The 19,553-nt window shown below is 40.9% G+C and overlaps 1 protein-coding gene across 1 annotated transcript in view; it reads left to right on the top strand.

Moving 5' to 3' along the window:
• Positions 1–19,553, top strand: part of LOC306965482 (solute carrier family 22 member 7-like) — a gene marked incomplete at its 3' end in the record, with an annotated part of 33,738 nt that overhangs the window by 948 nt on the left and 13,237 nt on the right. The window contains exons 2-3 of the mRNA XM_079559949.1: positions 7,399–7,556; positions 11,849–12,063. Coding sequence (XP_079416075.1) covers positions 7,400–7,556; positions 11,849–12,063 — 372 coding nt within the window. The 5' untranslated portion in view covers position 7,399. The remainder of the gene's footprint in view (positions 1–7,398; positions 7,557–11,848; positions 12,064–19,553) is intronic.

The raw sequence follows: 19,553 nt of genomic DNA, 5'->3' as shown, positions 1-19,553 counted from the left end.
CTATGTGGACAAACTGCGGACAAACCCACTTATAACCCAGGTGGGCAAACCCATGCAGAGCCCACACTGTTGTGCTGGCTGGGGATCCATTTCTCTCAAATATTCAGAATCTGTCTGTTGGTGAATCTGTGACAGTCACAGATGTGGCAGACCAGGATCATCATTCAGTGTCTTGTCGACACAGCACGCCGCCAGAGTCATAAGCAACAAAGGCCAGGCATGAGCCAGTCAGACTCCGCAGGTTACAGGACTTTCTCTGCACTTTTCTGCAAGCATGTGATAAGCACACATGATGCCTGACAGTGCAAGGACAGAACTTTGGTCATGGCTACGATAGTCTCTTTGAACCATCGCACAGTGGTTTGAAGATAGTAGGTGGTCTTTTGAAGCAGTGCAGTCACTCAGTGTGGTTCCTTTGGGAAAACACAGCTGCTTTGGAAATGCCACCACTTGTGTGTGGAGCCGGGGTCTCTGGTAAAAAGTGCAGTTTTAGGCCTGGTTTCTAAGCTGCATGATGGTAAATGGTAAATGGTCTCAACTTATATAGCGCTTTTCCACCTACATTAGGCACTCAAAGCGCTTTACAGCAAGGATCCACTCACCCATTCATACTCTCATTCATAGACCAATGTACGCAGACACTGGGGGCAATGTGGGTGAAGTGTCTTGCCCAAGGACACAACGACAATGTGCACTTTCAGGAGGTGGGATTCGAACCCCCGACCTTCCGATCACGAGACGACCCTCTGATGATGATATTATGTTAGAACTGAAAATGGACACATTTAAAGCTCATGAGGAGGATCTGGGTCACTATAAAAGAAGAGGTTTGGGCTGTCCACTGTTCTTCTCTCTGTACTCGCCATTCAATTTATAATAGTTCACACATTTCTAAGGCCAAGCCAGCTCCCGCAAATGCACACTGTCGCTGTGTCCTTGGGCAAGACACTTCACCTTACTTGCCTCCAGTGTCTGCGTACATTGGTGTATGAATGAAGGTGTGGTTGATTCCTGTGTGTTGTCAGTGGGAAGTGCGCGCACATGCGCGGGTGATGAGCGTGTGTGGCGGCAGGTGCATTGGAGCGGTGTTGATCAGCGGCAACGCGCGCCAGCTGTTTAGAGCGGCGTGAACGTGCGTGAGGAGGCAGGAGGACTAAAAACACACACTCAGGAATTATTTTTTTAGCATCTTAATATGAAGCAACGTCTTCCACATCACAAAAACACCAGTGAAACGAAAACGTGTCTGAAAGAGGAGAAAAGGCCACAGCAGCTGTGGTTTGAAATGCCTTTCCTGAGCCCAGGCATTCGGATCAGACACTTCAATAAACTTGGGTTTTTGTTGTGACATGATCGCTGGACAGACTACACACTCAAACTCACACGTATTTAAATAATATCTGAGAGAGGAAAGTGTCAGAGAAATGTAGGCTGGTTAAACTATTCCACTGTCTCTAAAGCACAAAGAATCAGAAAACCGTTTTCATTCATATCTCAGTGCTTATCAGCAACTGAGCAGTGTTGATTTTGACAACATATTTAGGCCCGAGCGCCATCAGGGCTGGCGAAGGGCCTCTTGTAATCGTATAGTGCCCCCAAAGTGCGCAGAGCGGACAGAAAAACGAGCGCGAAGCGCTCCCCTCCTCTCAAACACTCACTAATGCACTCTTCTTGTACATACATATATAATGCAAAAATCAACATTGTAATTGTACAGCCTCACTGACCATGGTAAAGGTCAGTGACCCAGGACCTCTACCATGAGGTAGGAATGCGCTAGCACTTTCCAAAAATATATAGTTTATGGTAGGCTACCCGTGTAAGCGGAAACACTGTTTTCGTGTGGGAAAATCTTTCTTTCTTTCTCTTTCTTTCTTTCTTTCTTTCTTTCTTTCTTTCTTTCTTTCTTTCTTTCTTTCTTTCTTTCTTTCTTTCTTTCTTTCTTTCTTTCTTTCTTTCTTTCTTTCTTTCTTTCTTTCTTTCTTTCTTTCTTTCTTTCTTTCGTCGCAATTTTCAACCAGTGAACATTGACGAAAAGTCCAAAATTTTGGCCCAAAATTCAAACCCGATCCGACGAAACTTTTGACTATTTCCAATTTTTTTAATTTCAAAATAATGGCGCGTCGGCGCCACCTCAGTTTCTTTTTAACATTGCGAGATAGGACGCGAGCAAAAATGAAGTTTGTCGTAGAATCCTAAAAATCGGTACAGACGTGCATCATGACAAAATATTATTACGGCAACGCTGTCCGCCATATTGGATGTCGGCCATTTTGGATGGAATCTATCTCCTCCTAAACACTCTCATTAGGCAAAATTCAAATTTGGCACGATAGCGCCCCCTATTGGAATTATATGGTGAGTATAAATTTTAGTTTTATGAAAATTAAAATAATATGGCACAAAATTCTATTTGGTTGCTCCAATCAGACAAGTCAATCACACCCTGGTGCACACTGATCATTACATTAAACATAATCAACAGCAAATATGATCAGACCAACTACAGCCTGCAACATGAGTCCTCGTGGTGGAAACGTCAGTATGTTGAACCTCCTCATCAACACATCCTTCTACTCAAACTTGAATTTATGAGAGTGAGGTCCTTTTCAAAAGCAGCTGAAGTAGCTGGGCCTTGTGTCTATGCAGAGTACTGCGCCGATGCAACGAAAACACGTTTCTGAGCGTGGAAAACGACACACACACACTCGCGCCACCGTTTTTGGACCATTTTTGGCCGCGTCCACTTTTCAGTCTCTCTCAGCCTTCACTGAAAGCTCCAGTGTCTGAGTGTAAAACGCACACTTCGAACGCGGGGTCTTTTCGGTGGACTTCAGCGCTTTGTAGTAAAATACACACAAGCACCTGTCATTGCCTTTGCCAAAAGCCTCTCATGAGCCGGGACGGGGAAATGAGCATAAAGAGGCCGACATCGTGAACTCTCAGAGCGGAGGATGATCGTTAATACTCCTCTATCATATCAGCTATATTTTATTTTGTGCCCAGACAACACGGGAGCCGTGCGCAATTGCGCACGAGCGCAGCTTAGAGGGAACCGTGCCAGAGAAAGAGAGAGAGGGATGGAATGCCGCCGGTCCCCTCTCTCGGTGTCAGGGGAGGAAATAGTTACTTGTTGTGGAGTTTGGGCTGGTCTCTAATCGGGCGGAAAGCGCAAAAGTAACACTGCGCAAATGAGTGATACGTAGCCTATCTTTGCCCAGTTTGTAGTGGCTTCTCGTGGTTATACGCCGTATACCTGCGTATCACGTAGACTACACCACATCTGTGTCTGGGGGGGCACAAGCATCTTGGGGGACGGGCACGGCCCCCTATGACCCGCCCATAGCGACGGGCATGTAGAGAAGTGAGGAACCAAAAGTTATCCAAAGTTCTTGGATAAACTAAGTATTTTCAACCCTAAGTAAAATGTTAAAATATGCTTCAGTTTGCAGATATAGTGTGATACAAATTCATACACCACGCTCCAAATTGTTATGCAAATTGTATTTCAGTATCAAAAAGGTTAAAAAAAAAGGTTCAATGAAACTCATGGATGGTATCATGTCTCGGGCTCTTTGAATCACTGACTGAGTTTCAGAGTATGATATGACTCTTACATGCAGCAGAAGTCTGAAGTTCTGTCTAAAGCAGAAGCTCCATGACTTCCTTCTTCACTTCTCAGTCTGTGACTGAAGAGCAATGAGGCCTCAGCCTTTTTACTGGAAAACAAAGAGCTGACTGTATTTAGCGTCATGTCACTGTCACTCATGGTGTCTGACCTAAAGTCTAACTCTGAAGAAAGTCAACTCACATTTACACTGAGAAGGTTGGAAGCAGTGTTAATGTCGTCGCCTAAAATATTTAGTCTTAATTTCAGTCAAAGTGTTATTTTTGACGACTAAAATTGGACTAAAACTAAATTAAAAGTTTTTCATGAGACTAAAACTATGACTAAAATGTCCTGATATTTTAGTCGACTAAAATCATCCAAACTTCTATTGACTGTCTGAAAGAGCCTCATATCATGTAAATTCACTGCCAAAGGATGAGCTCTGAGCTTTGTTCATGTGGAGCAGCTCCATGAAGCAGAGGAACAAGATTAAATATGATTATAATGAATATTATCAATGCAAAGTCCACTAAATTCGTCTTAAATTTAGTCGACTAAATTTACTTGCAATTTTAGTCGACTTAAACTAGACTAAAATTGAAGATATTTTTTTGATTAAAACTAGACTAAAATCGAATTACATTTTCGTCAAAAGACTAAGACTAAAACTAAATTAAAATATGTTGTCAAAATTAACACTGGTTGGAAGGGCCACCTTGCATCCAAATGCCCCGAAAGTAACAGCGGGTCAAAATAACCCGCGATAGCCACACAAGGGCTATTCTGACATCCTGCAAAGAAATCCAAGCAGAAACTGTCCAAAAACTCACACGTTTAATGGATTTAAGAATTGTGAAGCTGCTCAAAGAAGGGCTCCTATGGTAAAATATAACTTGACCTATTGAGATGTTTTTGATTGAAACAGGATTTGATTTCAGTAAATATGACCTCCTAATGCTGCAAATTCAACAAATGACCATTTTCAGTTAATTACAAGCTTTAAAATGTATTGAAACGATGAGTTGCATAATAATTTGGAACAGTCGATTTTGATTTTTTTTTACTATATTTATTTTTGAAAAACACTGGGAGATTTTTTCAACCACATTTAAAATATCCTCTACCAGTTAACCCTCGTGTGGCCTTCGTGGGTCATGTTCCGGGCATTTGGATGCAAGGTGACAAAAGGGGGCGCCCTTCCAACCTTCTCAGTGTAAATGTGAGTTGACTTTCTTCAGAGTTAGACTTTAGGTCAGACATGAGTGACAGTAACATGAGGCTAAATACAGTGAGCTCTGTGTTTCCAGTAAAAAGGCTGAGGCCTCGTTGCTCTTCAGTCACAGACTGAGAAGTGAAGAAGGAAGTCATGGAGCTTCTGCTTTAGACAGAAATTCAGGCTTCTGCTGCATGTTGGGGTCATATTATATCATATCAAATGTTGTAATCTGTAAAGCACTTTGTGATACCTTTCGGTATGCAAAGTGCTTTATAAATAAAGGTTGATTGATAGATTATATTCTGAAACTCAAATCTGTAGTGAAAACATAATATATGGAAAATAATTACAAAAATTCTGTATACATTTTTTTTTTTTTATTTACTCTCATTCTAAAGAAAATAAAAACAAAAAAAACCCTAACCATTTGTTTCTGCTGTAGAGTCATGTTTGACCCTGTTCCTCTGAGTCATGGTGCAGCAGGACTGATGTGGACAGATGTTACAGAAGGAGGTTCATTTTTTCAACAATTACTATAGTAATTGTTTTCTCCAAAGTAAAAGTAGATCTATTACAGTCCTGTCCACATCTGTCATGGTCCAACATGACTCACCATGACTCAGAGGAACTGGGACAAACATGACTTTACAGCAGATACAAATGGTTAGGGTTTTTTTTGTTTTTATTTTCTTTAGAATGAGAGTAAATAAAACTATTTGATTATTATTGATATAATAAATTATTATTATTTTTTTGATTAGATACATGATTTTCAAATATTTTTCTTTTTGTAATTGTAATAATTATTTCCATATATTATGTTTTTACTACAGATTTGAGTTTCAGAATATGATCAATCAATCTTTATTTATAAATCCCTTTGCATATCAAAAGGTATCACAAAGTGCTTTACAGATTACAACATTTGATATGATGTAATATGACCGCTACATGCAGCAGAAATATGAATTTCTGTCTAAAGCAGAAGCTCCATGACTTCCTTCTTCACTTCTCAGTCTGTGACTGAAGAGCAATGAGGCCTCAGCCTTTTTACTGCAAACAAAGAGCTCACTGTATTTAGCCTCATGTTACTGTCACTCATGGTGTCTGACCTAAAGTCTAACTCTGTAGAAAATCAACTCACATTTACACTGAGAAGGTTGGAAGGGCGCCCCCTTGTGTCACCTTGCATCCAAATGCCCGGAACATGACAGCGGGTCAAAAAGACCCGCGAAGGCCACACGAGGGTTAAAGACTTGAAAATTATGCTGACTCTCATTTGAGATGACAGTTTAGGAAATCAGAGAAAAATGTCATTTGCATAATAATTTGGAACACGGTGTACACATTTTTCTCTGTATAATGTATAAATTAAGAGCAGAGTTCTCAGCATTGTCAAAAAACTTTTTTTTTTTTTTTACCGAGAGGGCACATTAGCACATTCCAAAAATCCTAAAACTAAGACCCTAGGGAAAGACACAGACATTTATGTTGTTAGTCTGGCGTTATAAGTGATTTGCCTCTGCAAATTATTATTACTATTATTTGTAGACAATACAAATCTGTTTTGCTCTGTCTGGATCTGCAACGGTCAATTCAAGATATAACTACAGCATTTAACAAAATAAGCTTTTGGTTCAATACAAATAAATTATCCTTGAACACGGTAGCACAGTGGTTAGCACTTGTGCTTCACAGCTAGAAGGTCTGGGTTTGATTCCCACCAGGGACGGGGCCTTTCTGTGTGGAGTTTGCATGTTCTCCCCATGTCTGCGTAGGTTTCCTCCGGGTACTCCGGTTTCCCCTACCACTAAAACATGTACAATAGGCCAGGATGAATGTGAGTGTGTTCGAGAGTGCGCATGCGGACGGATGGAAATTAGCCCAAGGCTACAATCCGGTGTGGCTTGTTTACATACATGAGACCCATGTTTGTTCATTAACATGCACTGTCCCGACCAAATAAACCAATAATATATATAAAAAAAGAAAAAATCTGCCCCAATACAGACCCATGTGGAACTCCACAATTGATGTTTAAACATTTCGATCTATATTTTCATTTCTTACAAATTGTCTTCTTTCACTGAGACAGTTCTTCACCCCTGATTCCGTGGTGTTCTCGCCTCCTGTGTAGTTGTGTGATCTATTGTATCAAATGTTAGTACTTTTTCTCCTGGTAAATCTGTTTTGTAAATATCCGATAAACCTTCCAGAAAAGCCTCTGGAACACAAATGGATTATTTGATTACTTAAACATGCGGCAGGGGACTAAACACACACCTCTGGATATGTTTTTGAGAGCGTGAGTGAAGGTAAAAGGATATCACTTTTATGGTGACAATAAATGGGATTTGCAATTCTCTTAACATTTGGGATTGGGACATGTCCAGTGAGTCGCATCTGTGTCAATGTGTAGCCCGTCACTGTCCAGTTTTAGAACGTCCAAAGGTGCTGCCGGGTTAATGATTGCGTCGGTTTGGTTTTAAGTGGGTGGGGTTCAGCAACTGTACCAGTAAGTCATGAGATAACACAGGACACAAGAGCATTGACTTTTTCTCTGCTCCTGAAGGATGTTGTTTGAGAAGGTCCTGGAGGAGGTGGATGGCTTTGGACCGTTCCAGATCCTGATCCTGGCTCTGCTGTGCTCTCCGCGGATTGTTCTACCCTGTCACTTCCTTCTCAACAACTTCATCGCAGCGACCCCTCCTCATCACTGCGACATTAAAGGTTCCATGTTATGTTCTGTTCAATGTCAATGTCAATGTCAGCTTTATTTGTATGGCACGTTTACAACAACACTAGGTGCCCAAAGTGCTTCACATACAGGTACACAATATAAAATTACAGTACAAAACAACAAGAGAAGCACACACAATAGAGTTATAATATAGCTCAGCTTGAATTGAACGCCATGCTATTCACTTGTAATGTGATTAATGTGAAGCCTCTGAATGGAACTCATGTGTGAAACAAACCGTTTCTTTTCTATCTGTTTTTAAGGCAACGCACTGCAGGAAACTTTTGCTGTGGACACTGTAAATATAATAATATCACATATAGATGATTTTATTTGAACCTATGTTCTTGCTATTTGTGGATAGGCAGGTTTGCTCAGTCTGGGGACTATTTTATAAGGAAGTGCTGAGGATTTACAGCAGAGATGGGTAAACTGCAGCTCGTGAGCCAGATCCAGCCCCTCGAGCAATTTTGTCCGGCCCTTGACTCTCTTTCCATAATCATACACATTATTTTTTCCCATTTTCCATGACCATGCCCTACCAGAGCAGTCTCAAAAAGCTCTGCATTTTTAATTTGTAGCTATTTTTCATTTTATGCATTCATTTCATTCAAAAGTGATATTAAAAAATGTACAACAAAGCTGCTAGATTAATGCACTTTTGGATATTAATGAGATCTGCCTTTGTTAACTTCACAATCACTTTACATCCATCTTTTTTTTTTCTTTTTTTTTTTCATCAAGCAAGTTCCAGATATGTTTTAGTGCATTTTGCTATGGGAGAATTAAGTTCAACATGTCGTTGGTGTGACCCTCTGACTCAATTCAGGGAACTTATGTGGCCCCTTGTATAATAGTAATTGCCCACCCCGGCTTTATGTGGCTGTTCAAACTGTGGGGGGGGTCAGTGTCCTTCCCAAAACATTTTCCAACAAATAGACAATGTTATTTTTGTAGTAATTCATTGATCTCTGTTGTGCACCTGGATACTTCTTGTAATCATCTGAGGGGCTAAAGAATATACACCGGGGGGCCTGACCGTTGCCCCTGACGTAATCGCTGTTGCAAACGATATTTATCTCGATTGCAGGACAAACAAATGTTTCTTGTCTTAACCCTCGTGTGGCCTTCGCGGGTCTTTTTGACCCGCTGGCATGTTCCGGGCATTTGGATGCAAGGTGACACAAGGGGGCGCCCTTCCAACCTTCTCAGTGTAAATGTGAATTGACTTTATTCAGAGTTAGACTTTAGGTCAGACACCATGAGTGACAGTAACATGACACTAAACACAGTGAGCTCTTTGTTTCCAGTAAAAAGGCTGAGGCCTCATTGCTCTTCAGTCACAGACTGAGAAGTGAAGAAGGAAGTCATGGAGCTTCTGCTTTAGACAGAACTTCAGACTTCTGCTGCATGTAGTGGTCATATTACATCATATCAAATGTTGTAATCTGTTAAGCACTTTGTGATACCTTTCGGTATGCAAAGTGCTTTATAAATAAAGATTGATTGATCATATCCTGAAACTCAAATATGTAGTAAAAACATAATATATGGAAATAATTATTACAATTACAAAAAGAAAAATATTTGAAAATCATGTACCTAATCAAAAAGTTTTATTTACTCTCATTCTAAATAAAAACAAAACAAAACAAACAAACCCAAACCATTTGTATCTGCTGTAAAGTCATGTTTGTCCCGGTTCCTCTGAGTCATGGTGGGTCCTGGTGGACCATGACAGATGTGGACAGGACTGTAGTAGATCTACTTTTACTTTGGAGAAAATAGTTACTATCGAAACTGGTGTCAAAGAAATGAACCTCATGAGCTTCTTCTGTAGCATAAGACAAACATGACTTTGTCCACATCAGTCCTGCTACACCATGACTCAGAGGAACTGGGTCAAACATGACTTTACAGCAGATACAAATGGTTAGGGTTTGTGTTTTTAGAATGAGAGTAAATTAAAAAAAAAAAAAAAAAAACTTTTTTATTAGATACAGCATTTTTGTAATTGTAATTATTTTCCATATATTATATTTTTACTACAGATTTGAGTTTCAGGATATGATCAAACAATCAATAAAACTTTATTTATAAAGCACTTTTCATACCAAAAGGTATCACAAAGTTCTTTACAGATTATAACATTTGATTTGATGTAATATGAGCCCTACATGCAGCAGAAGTCTGAAGTTCTGTCTAAAGCAGAAGCTCCATGACTTCCTTCTTCACTTCTCAGTCTGTGACTGAAGAGCAATGAGGCCTCAGCCTTTTTACTGGAAACAAAGAGCTCACTGTGTTTAGTGTCATGTTACTGTCACTCATGGTGTCTGACCTAAAGTCTCACTGTGAAGAAAGTCAACTCACATTTGTTGGAAGGGCGCCCCCTTGTGTCACCTTGCATCCAAATGCCCGGAACATGACAGCGGGTCAAAAAGACCCGCGAAGGCCCCACGAGGGTTAAGGCAGGGGGGGGCCCATTACATCAATTGCGAGCTACCTGTTGCTCGCCCATGCAGACCAGCTTGATCAGAGTCCCATTACTCCAAAACTGTTTTACATTTGGTCCTGGATTGACAAACGTAACGATCATCTGATACATTCTGTACAAGTACAAGCTATGAACCATGACTGTTACCGTTACAAAGCAGTGCCTTTGGGCTGCGTGTAACTCGCAAATGAGCAATTGCTTTGCACGAACCCCTCAATATGCACCCCCTGGTGTTCTGCACATTTTGGCAGAACATGTGCTGAGCAAGAGAGAGCAGAGATGAAGAGGAGGAGACAGGTAGACCCATATAGTGCATCCCTCTGACCCTTTTCATTCGTTTTCTGTCCTTCCAGTATCTTGTTATTGTTGGCTGTGAGCCTGTCACTCAGCAACACCACTCAAACTTTGAAGAGCAAGAATTAAAGATAAAATAATATTTCTTTTGTTTAGATTTATTTTGGATAATGATTTTGCATGACCTATCTTTGATAGTCCAGGTCCTACAATCCACGAAAATTCAGCTTCATTAATTTGATTGTGAACTTTGTGAAGCTATCTTCAATGAAAGTTCTTGAGTCATCTTCTGTACTCTGCAGTTGAAGTCTCAAACGTTTGCCTCTCATCCAAAATTATGTTCAGCAGCCCAGATAAAGACCTCAAGGAGAGGTTGACCTTGTCCCAGCTCCTCCCCTCTAATAACAGCTACTCTCACCTGTGGGTAAACACCTTTGAATAAGAGCGTCTCTAACGCCCTGCTCACCCCAAAGTTTGGTCTGCCCTGCCCTAATCTCAGCTGATCACTGCAAATTACCTGCCTATTGATCTGTCGTTGGCTGAGGTGCGGCCTCATTGGCATGACAGTGCTGTCCAATGTACAGAGTAGAGAAAATGACTCAAGAACCTTCATTGAAGGTGGACAGCTACTGTACGACTGAGAGCCTTAAGTGAAACTTTATCAAACGGCCTTAATTTTAGATTAATAATCCTGATTTTTAAAAAAAAGAAAAACTCACCCTCCGAGAAATCTATCGGTAGAAATTTGAGCCTTGTTAAATTTGAATGAATCTCACGAGCTAAAAAAGTGTGGACATCCCCGTCGGGTTTGTAATGAGACAATCAGAAGAAGCGGTAAAGCCGTATTTAAATTTGGGGGTTTATAAATTGGCATTATAGAGTTCATACAAGTATTTATTCCGAGGAGATTGTGCATTATCTTTGAAAGGAAAAACATATTTAAGAACAACTGTGTACAATTTCAAAGATTGCGTTTATTGCACAATGAATAAGCAGAGGAAAAAAATTGTGAACTTTCCTTTCTTTTTTAAAAGAATATAGAATTCTCTGTGAAAACGCCGACGTGCTCCTATGGTGTTATTACGCCTCACAATATATAGTACCCCTTTTTATCCCCTTTGAAAATCGACATGTTTAGTTTTGTGTAACTATACTTGGGTTGTGTAACTGCTCAGACAACTGTATTTAAATAGGGAAAACGTAGACGAGCTTGGTCACTACTAACTTCATCCCCGCTTGACCCGATGGAGGTGAGGCTAAATGCGTGACTGAGCGCACGCGTAAAAAACAGACATGTTCTCAGTATGGAAAAACGGTGACCTATTTCTTTGAGTCTTTTTTTCCCCTGTAAATTTATGCCATCAACATATTCCAGACAATGATCAAATATGACAATTTGTTCTCATATCTTGCTCCCCAACTTTTAATATTTGAATTGTAAAAAGTAAATTGTACAATACCAATGTACTGTACATGTTTCCTTTACTTCTCCAGAACATGAGGGACTTGTGTGGAACCTGACAGAGGAGCAGAGGCTGGCAGTGACTCTTCCCCTGAGAGCGGATGGAGCTCCTGAGCCCTGTCTGATGTTTGTCGAACCTCAGCTCCAGCTCTTGTCCAACGGCTCTGTCCGATCTGACCTGCCCACTACCCAGTGCAGCAGATGGGTCTACGACAACTCCACCATCACCTCCACACTGGCCACAGAGGTATGCACTCCACCTCCACACTGGTCGCAGAGGTACACTCCACCTCCACACTGACCACAGAGGTTCACTCCACCTCCACACTGACCACAGAGGGACACTCCACCTCCACACTGGCCACAGAGGTACGCTCCGCCTCCACACTGGCCACAGAGGTACGCTCCACCTCCACACTGGCCACAGAGGTATGCACTCCACCTCCACACTGACCACAGAGGTACACTCCACCTCCACACTGGCCACAGAGGTACACTCCACCTCCACACTGGCCACAGAGGTACGCTCCACCTCCACACTGGCCACAGAGGTACACTCCACCTCCACACTGGCCACAGAGGTACGCTCCACCTCCACACTGACCACAGAGGTACGCTCCACCTCCACACTGGCCACAGAGGTACACTCCACCTCCACACTGGCCACAGAGGTACGCTCCACCTCCACACTGACCACAGAGGTACACTCCACCTCCACACTGGCCACAGAGGTACGCTCCACCTCCACACTGGCCACAGAGGTACACTCCACCTCCACACTGGCCACAGAGGTATGCACTCCACCTCCACACTGGTCGCAGAGCTACGCACTCCACCTTCACCTCCACAAGGTGGAGTGCCTAGCTCTGTGTTTTAAGTGAGACACTGTTAAAACTTTTGGTCATAGTTAAAACCTCTCTTAACCTTTCTGGCCAGTTGGGCATTTCAGGGCACGTATTGCTCACTTTATTCACATTTGATATATAAATATGGAAAAAGTGATGGTGAGGAAGAGTTTTCAGCATGGCTGAAAAAAATATCCACTATTTACTTCAGCCATGCTGTTCAAGCGCACCCGTCAGCGATAAACTGTTACCGCCCTCAGCAGCGACTCATGCAGCGGCTCATGCAGCGTGAGCCGACAGCACAGCTCATAACAACAACTCATAGGGAGCACACTGAAGGTCAGGGAAGAGACAGGTGCAAATTCATGGCTCTGTTTCTTCTTGTCCTTTACAAAGCCTGTGAAGCCCTTCATCATTACCATGGAGACCTCCCAACAAGCAAAACAATGTGAGCCCCCTCAGGTTATAAGTGGGTTTGTTTCCATGTGGGCCCCATGTGTGATGGCCCATGTGGGCTGGACCTTTACAAGTCAAACTTAGCCCTTTCTATCTTAACCCTCGTGTCGCCTTCGCGGATCTTTTTGACCCGCTGTCATGTTCCGGGCATTTGGATGCAGGGTGACACAAGGGGGCGCCCTTCCAACCTTCTCAGTGTAAATGTGAGTTGACTTTCTTCAGAGTTAGATTTAAGGTCAGACACCATGAGAGACAGTAACATGACACTAAATACAGTGTGGTCTTTGTGTCCAGTAAAAAGGCTGCCTCACTGCTCTTCAGTCACAGAGCAACAGGTGAAGAAGGTAGTCATGGAGCTTCTGCTTTAGACATAACTTCAGACTTCTGTTGTGAGAGGAAAATTCTGGAACTAAAGTATGAAGTAAAGAAACAACACACCCATGCAGAGCCCACATTGTTTTGCTGGCTGGGCTTGTCCCTGAAATGGTTTAACAGTCTGTGAACTCCAGACAATGTGAAGCTTACTGAGAAAATGTCAAAACTACTTTTTTTTTAATTTATATTAACTGTTTTTGTTTAAAACATAATTCCATATATGTTCATTCATGAATGAATGCCTTCAGTGAGAATCTACAATGGAATTAGTCTCAAAATAACAGTAAAAGCAATACTTCACTTAAAAAGTATACTTTTGAGTGGTACTGTATATAATTCATATTATCTCTAATCATTCTGTCAATTTCAACAGATTTCAACCATTCTATATTGATGTAGATCCTGGTTCAGATTCAAACCAGTGGCTGTTGGTCAGAGATAGTTTAAAGCATCCAAATATTGTCAATGATTATGCTGTTTGCAACATTTTTGCGAGTGGAGCCATAGTGAACCAGCAGTGTGTCGGACAGAGCAGCAACAGCAGCTCTAAAGCGACTCAGGGCAGTGGAAACTGGGGCTAAACAGTACCTCATTCTGTTCTCCAGGTTTCAGGCAGGCTGTAAATTTTGGGCAAGAAGAGTTTGAACAGTCAGACCCGGCAACCCAGCCTTTTCTTCTGGTCTGGAGTGGACAAAAGCTTTTAAAACTTCTTTGAGGCTGTTAGCAGTCAGGCTTTGTCTGCACGATAGGAAAACCACCTCAGGAAGAATAAGCCTTGTGTCCATATGCAAACGAGACTACTCCGCATTCCAAATTATTATGCAAATGATATTGTTCTCAGATTTTCAAAATTGTGAATGCAACTCTTTAACTGTTGGGATCATTTGAATGAAAAAACCTCTCAGTGATAGCAGTATATATTTTTTCCAAATTAACCCTTGTGTCGCCTTCGCGGGTCTTTTTGACCCGCTGTCATGTTCCGGGCATTTGGATACAAGGTGACACAAGGGGGCGCTCTTCCAACCTTCTCAGTGTAAACGTGAGTTGACTTTCTTCAGAGTTAGACTTTCGGTCAGACACCATGAGTGACAGTAACATGACCCTAAATACAGTGAGCTCTTTGTTTGCAGTAAAAAGGCTGAGGCCTCATTGCTCTTCAGTCACAGACTGAGAAGTGAAGAAGGAAGTCATGGAGCTTCTGCTTTAGACAGAACTTCAGACTTCTGCTGCATGTAGGGGTCATATTACATCATATCAAATCTTGTAATCTGTGAAGCACTTTGTGACATCTTTTGGTATGAAAAGTGCTTTATGCATAAAGATTGATTGATCATATTCTGAAACTCAACTCTGTAGTAAAAGCATAATATATGGAAAATAATTACAAAAATCCTGTATCTAATATAAAAAATAGTTTCTTTTAAAATTTACTCTCATTCTAAAAAAGAAAACCCAAACAAACCATAACCATTTGTATCTGCTGTAAAGTCATGTTTGTCCCAGTTCCTCTGAGTCGTGGTGCAGCAGGACTGATGTGGACAGATGTTACAGAAGAAGCTCATGAGGTTCATTTCTTCAACAGTTACTATAGTAACTATTTTTTCCAAAGTAAAAGTAGATCTACCACAGCCCTGTCCACATCTGTCATGGTCCACCATGACCCACCACGACTCAGAGGAACTGGGACAAACATGACTTTACAGCAGATACAAATGGTTAGGGTTTTTTTTTTTTTTTAGAATGAGAGTAAATAAAATTATTTTTTTGATTAGATACATGATTTTCAAATATTTATCTTTTTGTAACTGTAATAATTATTTCCATATATTTTGTTTTTACTACAGATTTGAGTTTCAGAATATGATAAATCAATCTTTATTTATAAAGCGCTTCGCATACCGAAAGGTATCACAAAGTGCTTTACAGATTACAACGTTTGATATGACATAATATGACCCTTACATGCAGCAGAAGTCTGAAGTTCTGTCTAAAGCAGAAGCTCCATGACTTCCTTCTTCACTTTTCAGTCTGTGACTGAAGAGCAATGAGGCCTCAGCCTTTTTACTGGAAACAAAGAGCACATTGTATTTAGCCTCATGTTACTGTCACTCATGGTGTCTGACCTAAAGTCTCACTCTGAAGAAAGTCAATTCACATTTACACTGAGGAGGTTGGAAGGGCGCCCCCTTGTGTCACCTTGCATCCAAATGCCCGGAACATGACAGCGGGTCAAAAAGACCCGCAAAGGCGACACGAGAGTTAAACATAATAAATAACCCTCGTGTCGCCTTCGCGGGTCTTTTTGACCCGCTGTCATGTTCCGGGCATTTGGATGCAAGGTGACACAAGGGGGCGCCCTTCCAACCTTCTCAGTGTAAATGTTGACTTTCTTCAGACTTAGACTTTCGGTCAGACACCATGAGTGACAGTAACATGACGCTAAATACAGTGAGTTCTTTGTTTGCAGTAAAAAGTCTGAGGCCTCATTGCTCTTCAGTCACAGACTGAGAAGTGAAGAAGGAACTCATGGAGCGTCTGCTTTAGACACAACTTCAGACTTCTGCTGCATGTTGGGGTCGTATTACATCATATCAAGTGTTGCAATCTGTAAAGCACTTTGTGATATCTTTCTTTATGAAAAGTGCTTTATAAATAAAGTTTGATTGATTGATCATATTCTGAAACTCAAATCTGTAGTAAAAACATTATATATGGAAAATAACTACAATTACAAAAATGCTGTATCTAATCAAAAAAAATGTTTGGTTTTTTTTAATTTACTCTCTCTACCCAGGTCATTTGTATCTGCTGTAGGTCATGTTTGTCCCAGTTCCTCTGAGTCGTGGTGCAGCAGGACTGATGTGGACAGATGTTACAGAAGAAGCTCATGAGGTTCATTTCTTCAACAGTTACTATAGTAACAATTTTCTCCAAAGTAAAAGTAGATCTACTACAGTCCTGTCCACATCTGTCATGGTCCACCATGACCCACCATGACTCAGAGGAACTGGGACAAACATGACTTTACAGCAGATACAAATGGTTTGGTTTTTTTGTTTTTTTTATAATGAGACTAAATAAAAATATTTTTTTGATTAGATAGATGATTTTCAAATATGTAATTGTAATAATTATTTCCATATATTATGTTTTTAATACAGATTTGAGGTTCAGATTATGATCAATCAATCTTTTTTTATAAAGCGCTTTGCATACCAAAAGGTATCACAAAGTGCTTTACAGATTACAACATCTGATATGATGTAATATGACCCCTGCATGCAGCAGAAGTTTGAAGTTCTGTCTAAAGCAGAAGCTCCATGACTTCCTTCTTCACTTCTCAGTCTGTGACTGAAGCCTTTTTTACTGCAAACAAAGAGCTCACTGTATTTAGCGTCATGTTACTGTCACTCATGGTGTCTGACCTACAGTCTAACTCTGAAGAAAGTCAATTCACATTTACACTGAGAAGGTTGGAAGAGCGCCCCCTTGTGTCACCTTGCATCCAAATGCCCGGAACATGACAGCGGGTCTAAAAGACCCGCGAAGGCAACACGAGGGATAACTCAATGTACTGTTCCAAATTATTACGCACAGCAGCATTTCAATACAATTTATAGGTTATAAATGCAGGATGTCAGAATAGCCTCCCAGAGCTGCTGTTTGAATGTGAACTGCCTCCCATCCTCATAGGTCTTTTGCTTGACTCTACAAAGGTTGTCAATAGGGTTGAGGTCAGGGGAGGATGGGTTCCACATCATGAAAAGCATGGCTCTTCTTTTTGTACCATGCATTGTAATAAGTGTTTCCTTGAATAAAAGCAATAAAATTGAGTTAAGTGGTTGCATTTGCCTTTTTGCTTTCACACAACTTATGTTTCAACCTCTTCAGGTCGCTAGTTTTGGTCCGGGCATTTGGACGCAATTGGACACAAGGGGGCGGCCTTCCAGCCTTCTCAGTGTAAATGTGAATTTACTTTCTTCAGAGTTAGACTTTAGGTCAGACACCATGAGTGACAGTAACATGATGCTAAATACAAAGAGCTCTTTGTTTCCAGTAAAAAGGCTGAGGCCTCATTGCCTTCAGTCACAGACTGAGAAGAGAAGAGAAGAAGGAAGTCATGGAGCTTCTGCTTTAGACAGAACTGCAGACTTCTGCTGCATGTAAGAAAACGATAGACTTTTAAGTATTTCTTCTTAATAAGAGTGATAAACCTTGTTTGTGATTAAATTAGTTTATTATTAAAACAAACCCTTGTCATTTGTATCTGTAGTCATGTTTGTCCCAGTTCCTCTGAGTCGTGGTGCAGCAGGACTTATGTGGACAGATGTTACAGAAGAAGCTCGTGAGGTTCATTTCTTCAACAGTTACTATAGTAACTATTTTCTCCAAAGTTGAAGTAGATCTACCACAGTCCAGATCAGTCATGGTCCACCAGGACCCACCACGACTCAGAGGAACCGGGACAAACATGACTTTACAGCAGATACAAATGACATGAGTTTTTTTTTTTTTAAGAATGAGATCAATCAATCTAATATTTTAATTATATACACAGGATGTTCACATTTTCCTATTTGCAATTGTAAAAGTTTTCTGTATATTTTGTATTATTACATAATTGAGTTTCAGAATATGATCTAACTCTTATATCCAGCAGAAGTCTGCAGTTCTGTCTAAAGCAGAAGCTCCATGACTTCCTTCTTCACTTCTCAGTCTGTGACTTCGAGAGGATAGATGAAAAATAGGCAGCAGTCTCCTTGCACAGGAGAGGTATATTTACCATCTGCACGGGACCCGGAGGCATGAACTCGAGACATTGCACTAGTCCTACCATTCAAGTCTGTCCATGCTTCCACAGAAAAGGGATAAATGCCTCTCAGAGCGTCATACTGATACACAAGCAAACATTCAGTGGCAGAGAGTGGCGTCTGAGCACCACAGTCAAGGCTACAACAGACAACTGTACAGTCTGACCCTGTATGATAAATAGCGATTTAACCCATTAAAGAAAATCCATATATATTATCTGAGTCATGTTTTTTCCAGTTCCTGAGTCATGGTGGGTCATGGTGGACCATGGCAGATGTGGACAGGACTGTGGTAGATCTACTCTTAATTTGGAGAAAACAGTTACCATAGTAACTGTTGAAGAAATTAACCTCATGAGCTTCTTATGGAACATCTATCCACATCAGTCCTGCTGCACCACGACTCAGAGGAACTGGGACACACATGACTCTACAGCAGATATAAATGACAAGGGTTTGTTTCTGTAGAATAAGAGTATTAATAATTAACCAATAAATTAATTATACACAGGATTTTTCACACGTATTTATGAAGGTATACTTGAATTTCAATCTTTTATTGTTTCATGCAGCAGAAGTGGGATGTTCTAAAGCAGAATCTCCATGACTTCCTTCACTTCTCAGTCTGTGACTGAAGAGCAATGAGCCTCAGCCTTTTTATAGAAAATAAAGAGCTCACTATTTAGTGTCTTGTTTCTGTGACTCACGGTGTCTGACCTACAGTGTTACTCTGAGGCAAATCAGATCACAGAGACTCAGAGTGGGTTGGGCTCAAATGTGACCAAACGCCAAGATCTGACACCAAAAATAATATTTCAGCGCTTTAACAGGTTAAAACATTCCATCACAGTTCATAAATTCTGAATTCAAATTTTCTTTTATTTGACTTTTTGAAACATATTCCAACTGTTGTTTCAAATTTTTGTGTGAAGCAAGGACATTTAAACCAGTGACTTATTTCGTCCTTTTCTGAGGACAATTTAGATGTTACTTGCTCAGTATCCCTCCCATCTGTGTGCATGACTCAAAACCATTGTAAAACGACTATTAGCAACCACAATAATATACAGTCTTATTGTATGTGATTTTGTATGTGCTCTTTATACCTTACTACCTGAATAAACAGGAGAAATGATGAGCCTTGATGCAGTGAGCTTCGGTTTGTTGCCCCTTGTGGTGTTTCCTAATATCACATTCACCTCAGAATCAAAAGTATTTCTTGGAGCTACCAGCAGCCCTTATCTCTTCTC

The sequence above is a fragment of the Gobius niger genome (assembly GCF_951799975.1).
Source record: "Gobius niger genome assembly, chromosome: 7".
NCBI classification, from domain to species: Eukaryota; Metazoa; Chordata; class Actinopteri; order Gobiiformes; family Gobiidae; genus Gobius; species Gobius niger.
The sequence above is the reverse complement of the archived record's forward strand: the minus strand, read 5'-3'. Positions and strand labels throughout refer to the sequence as shown.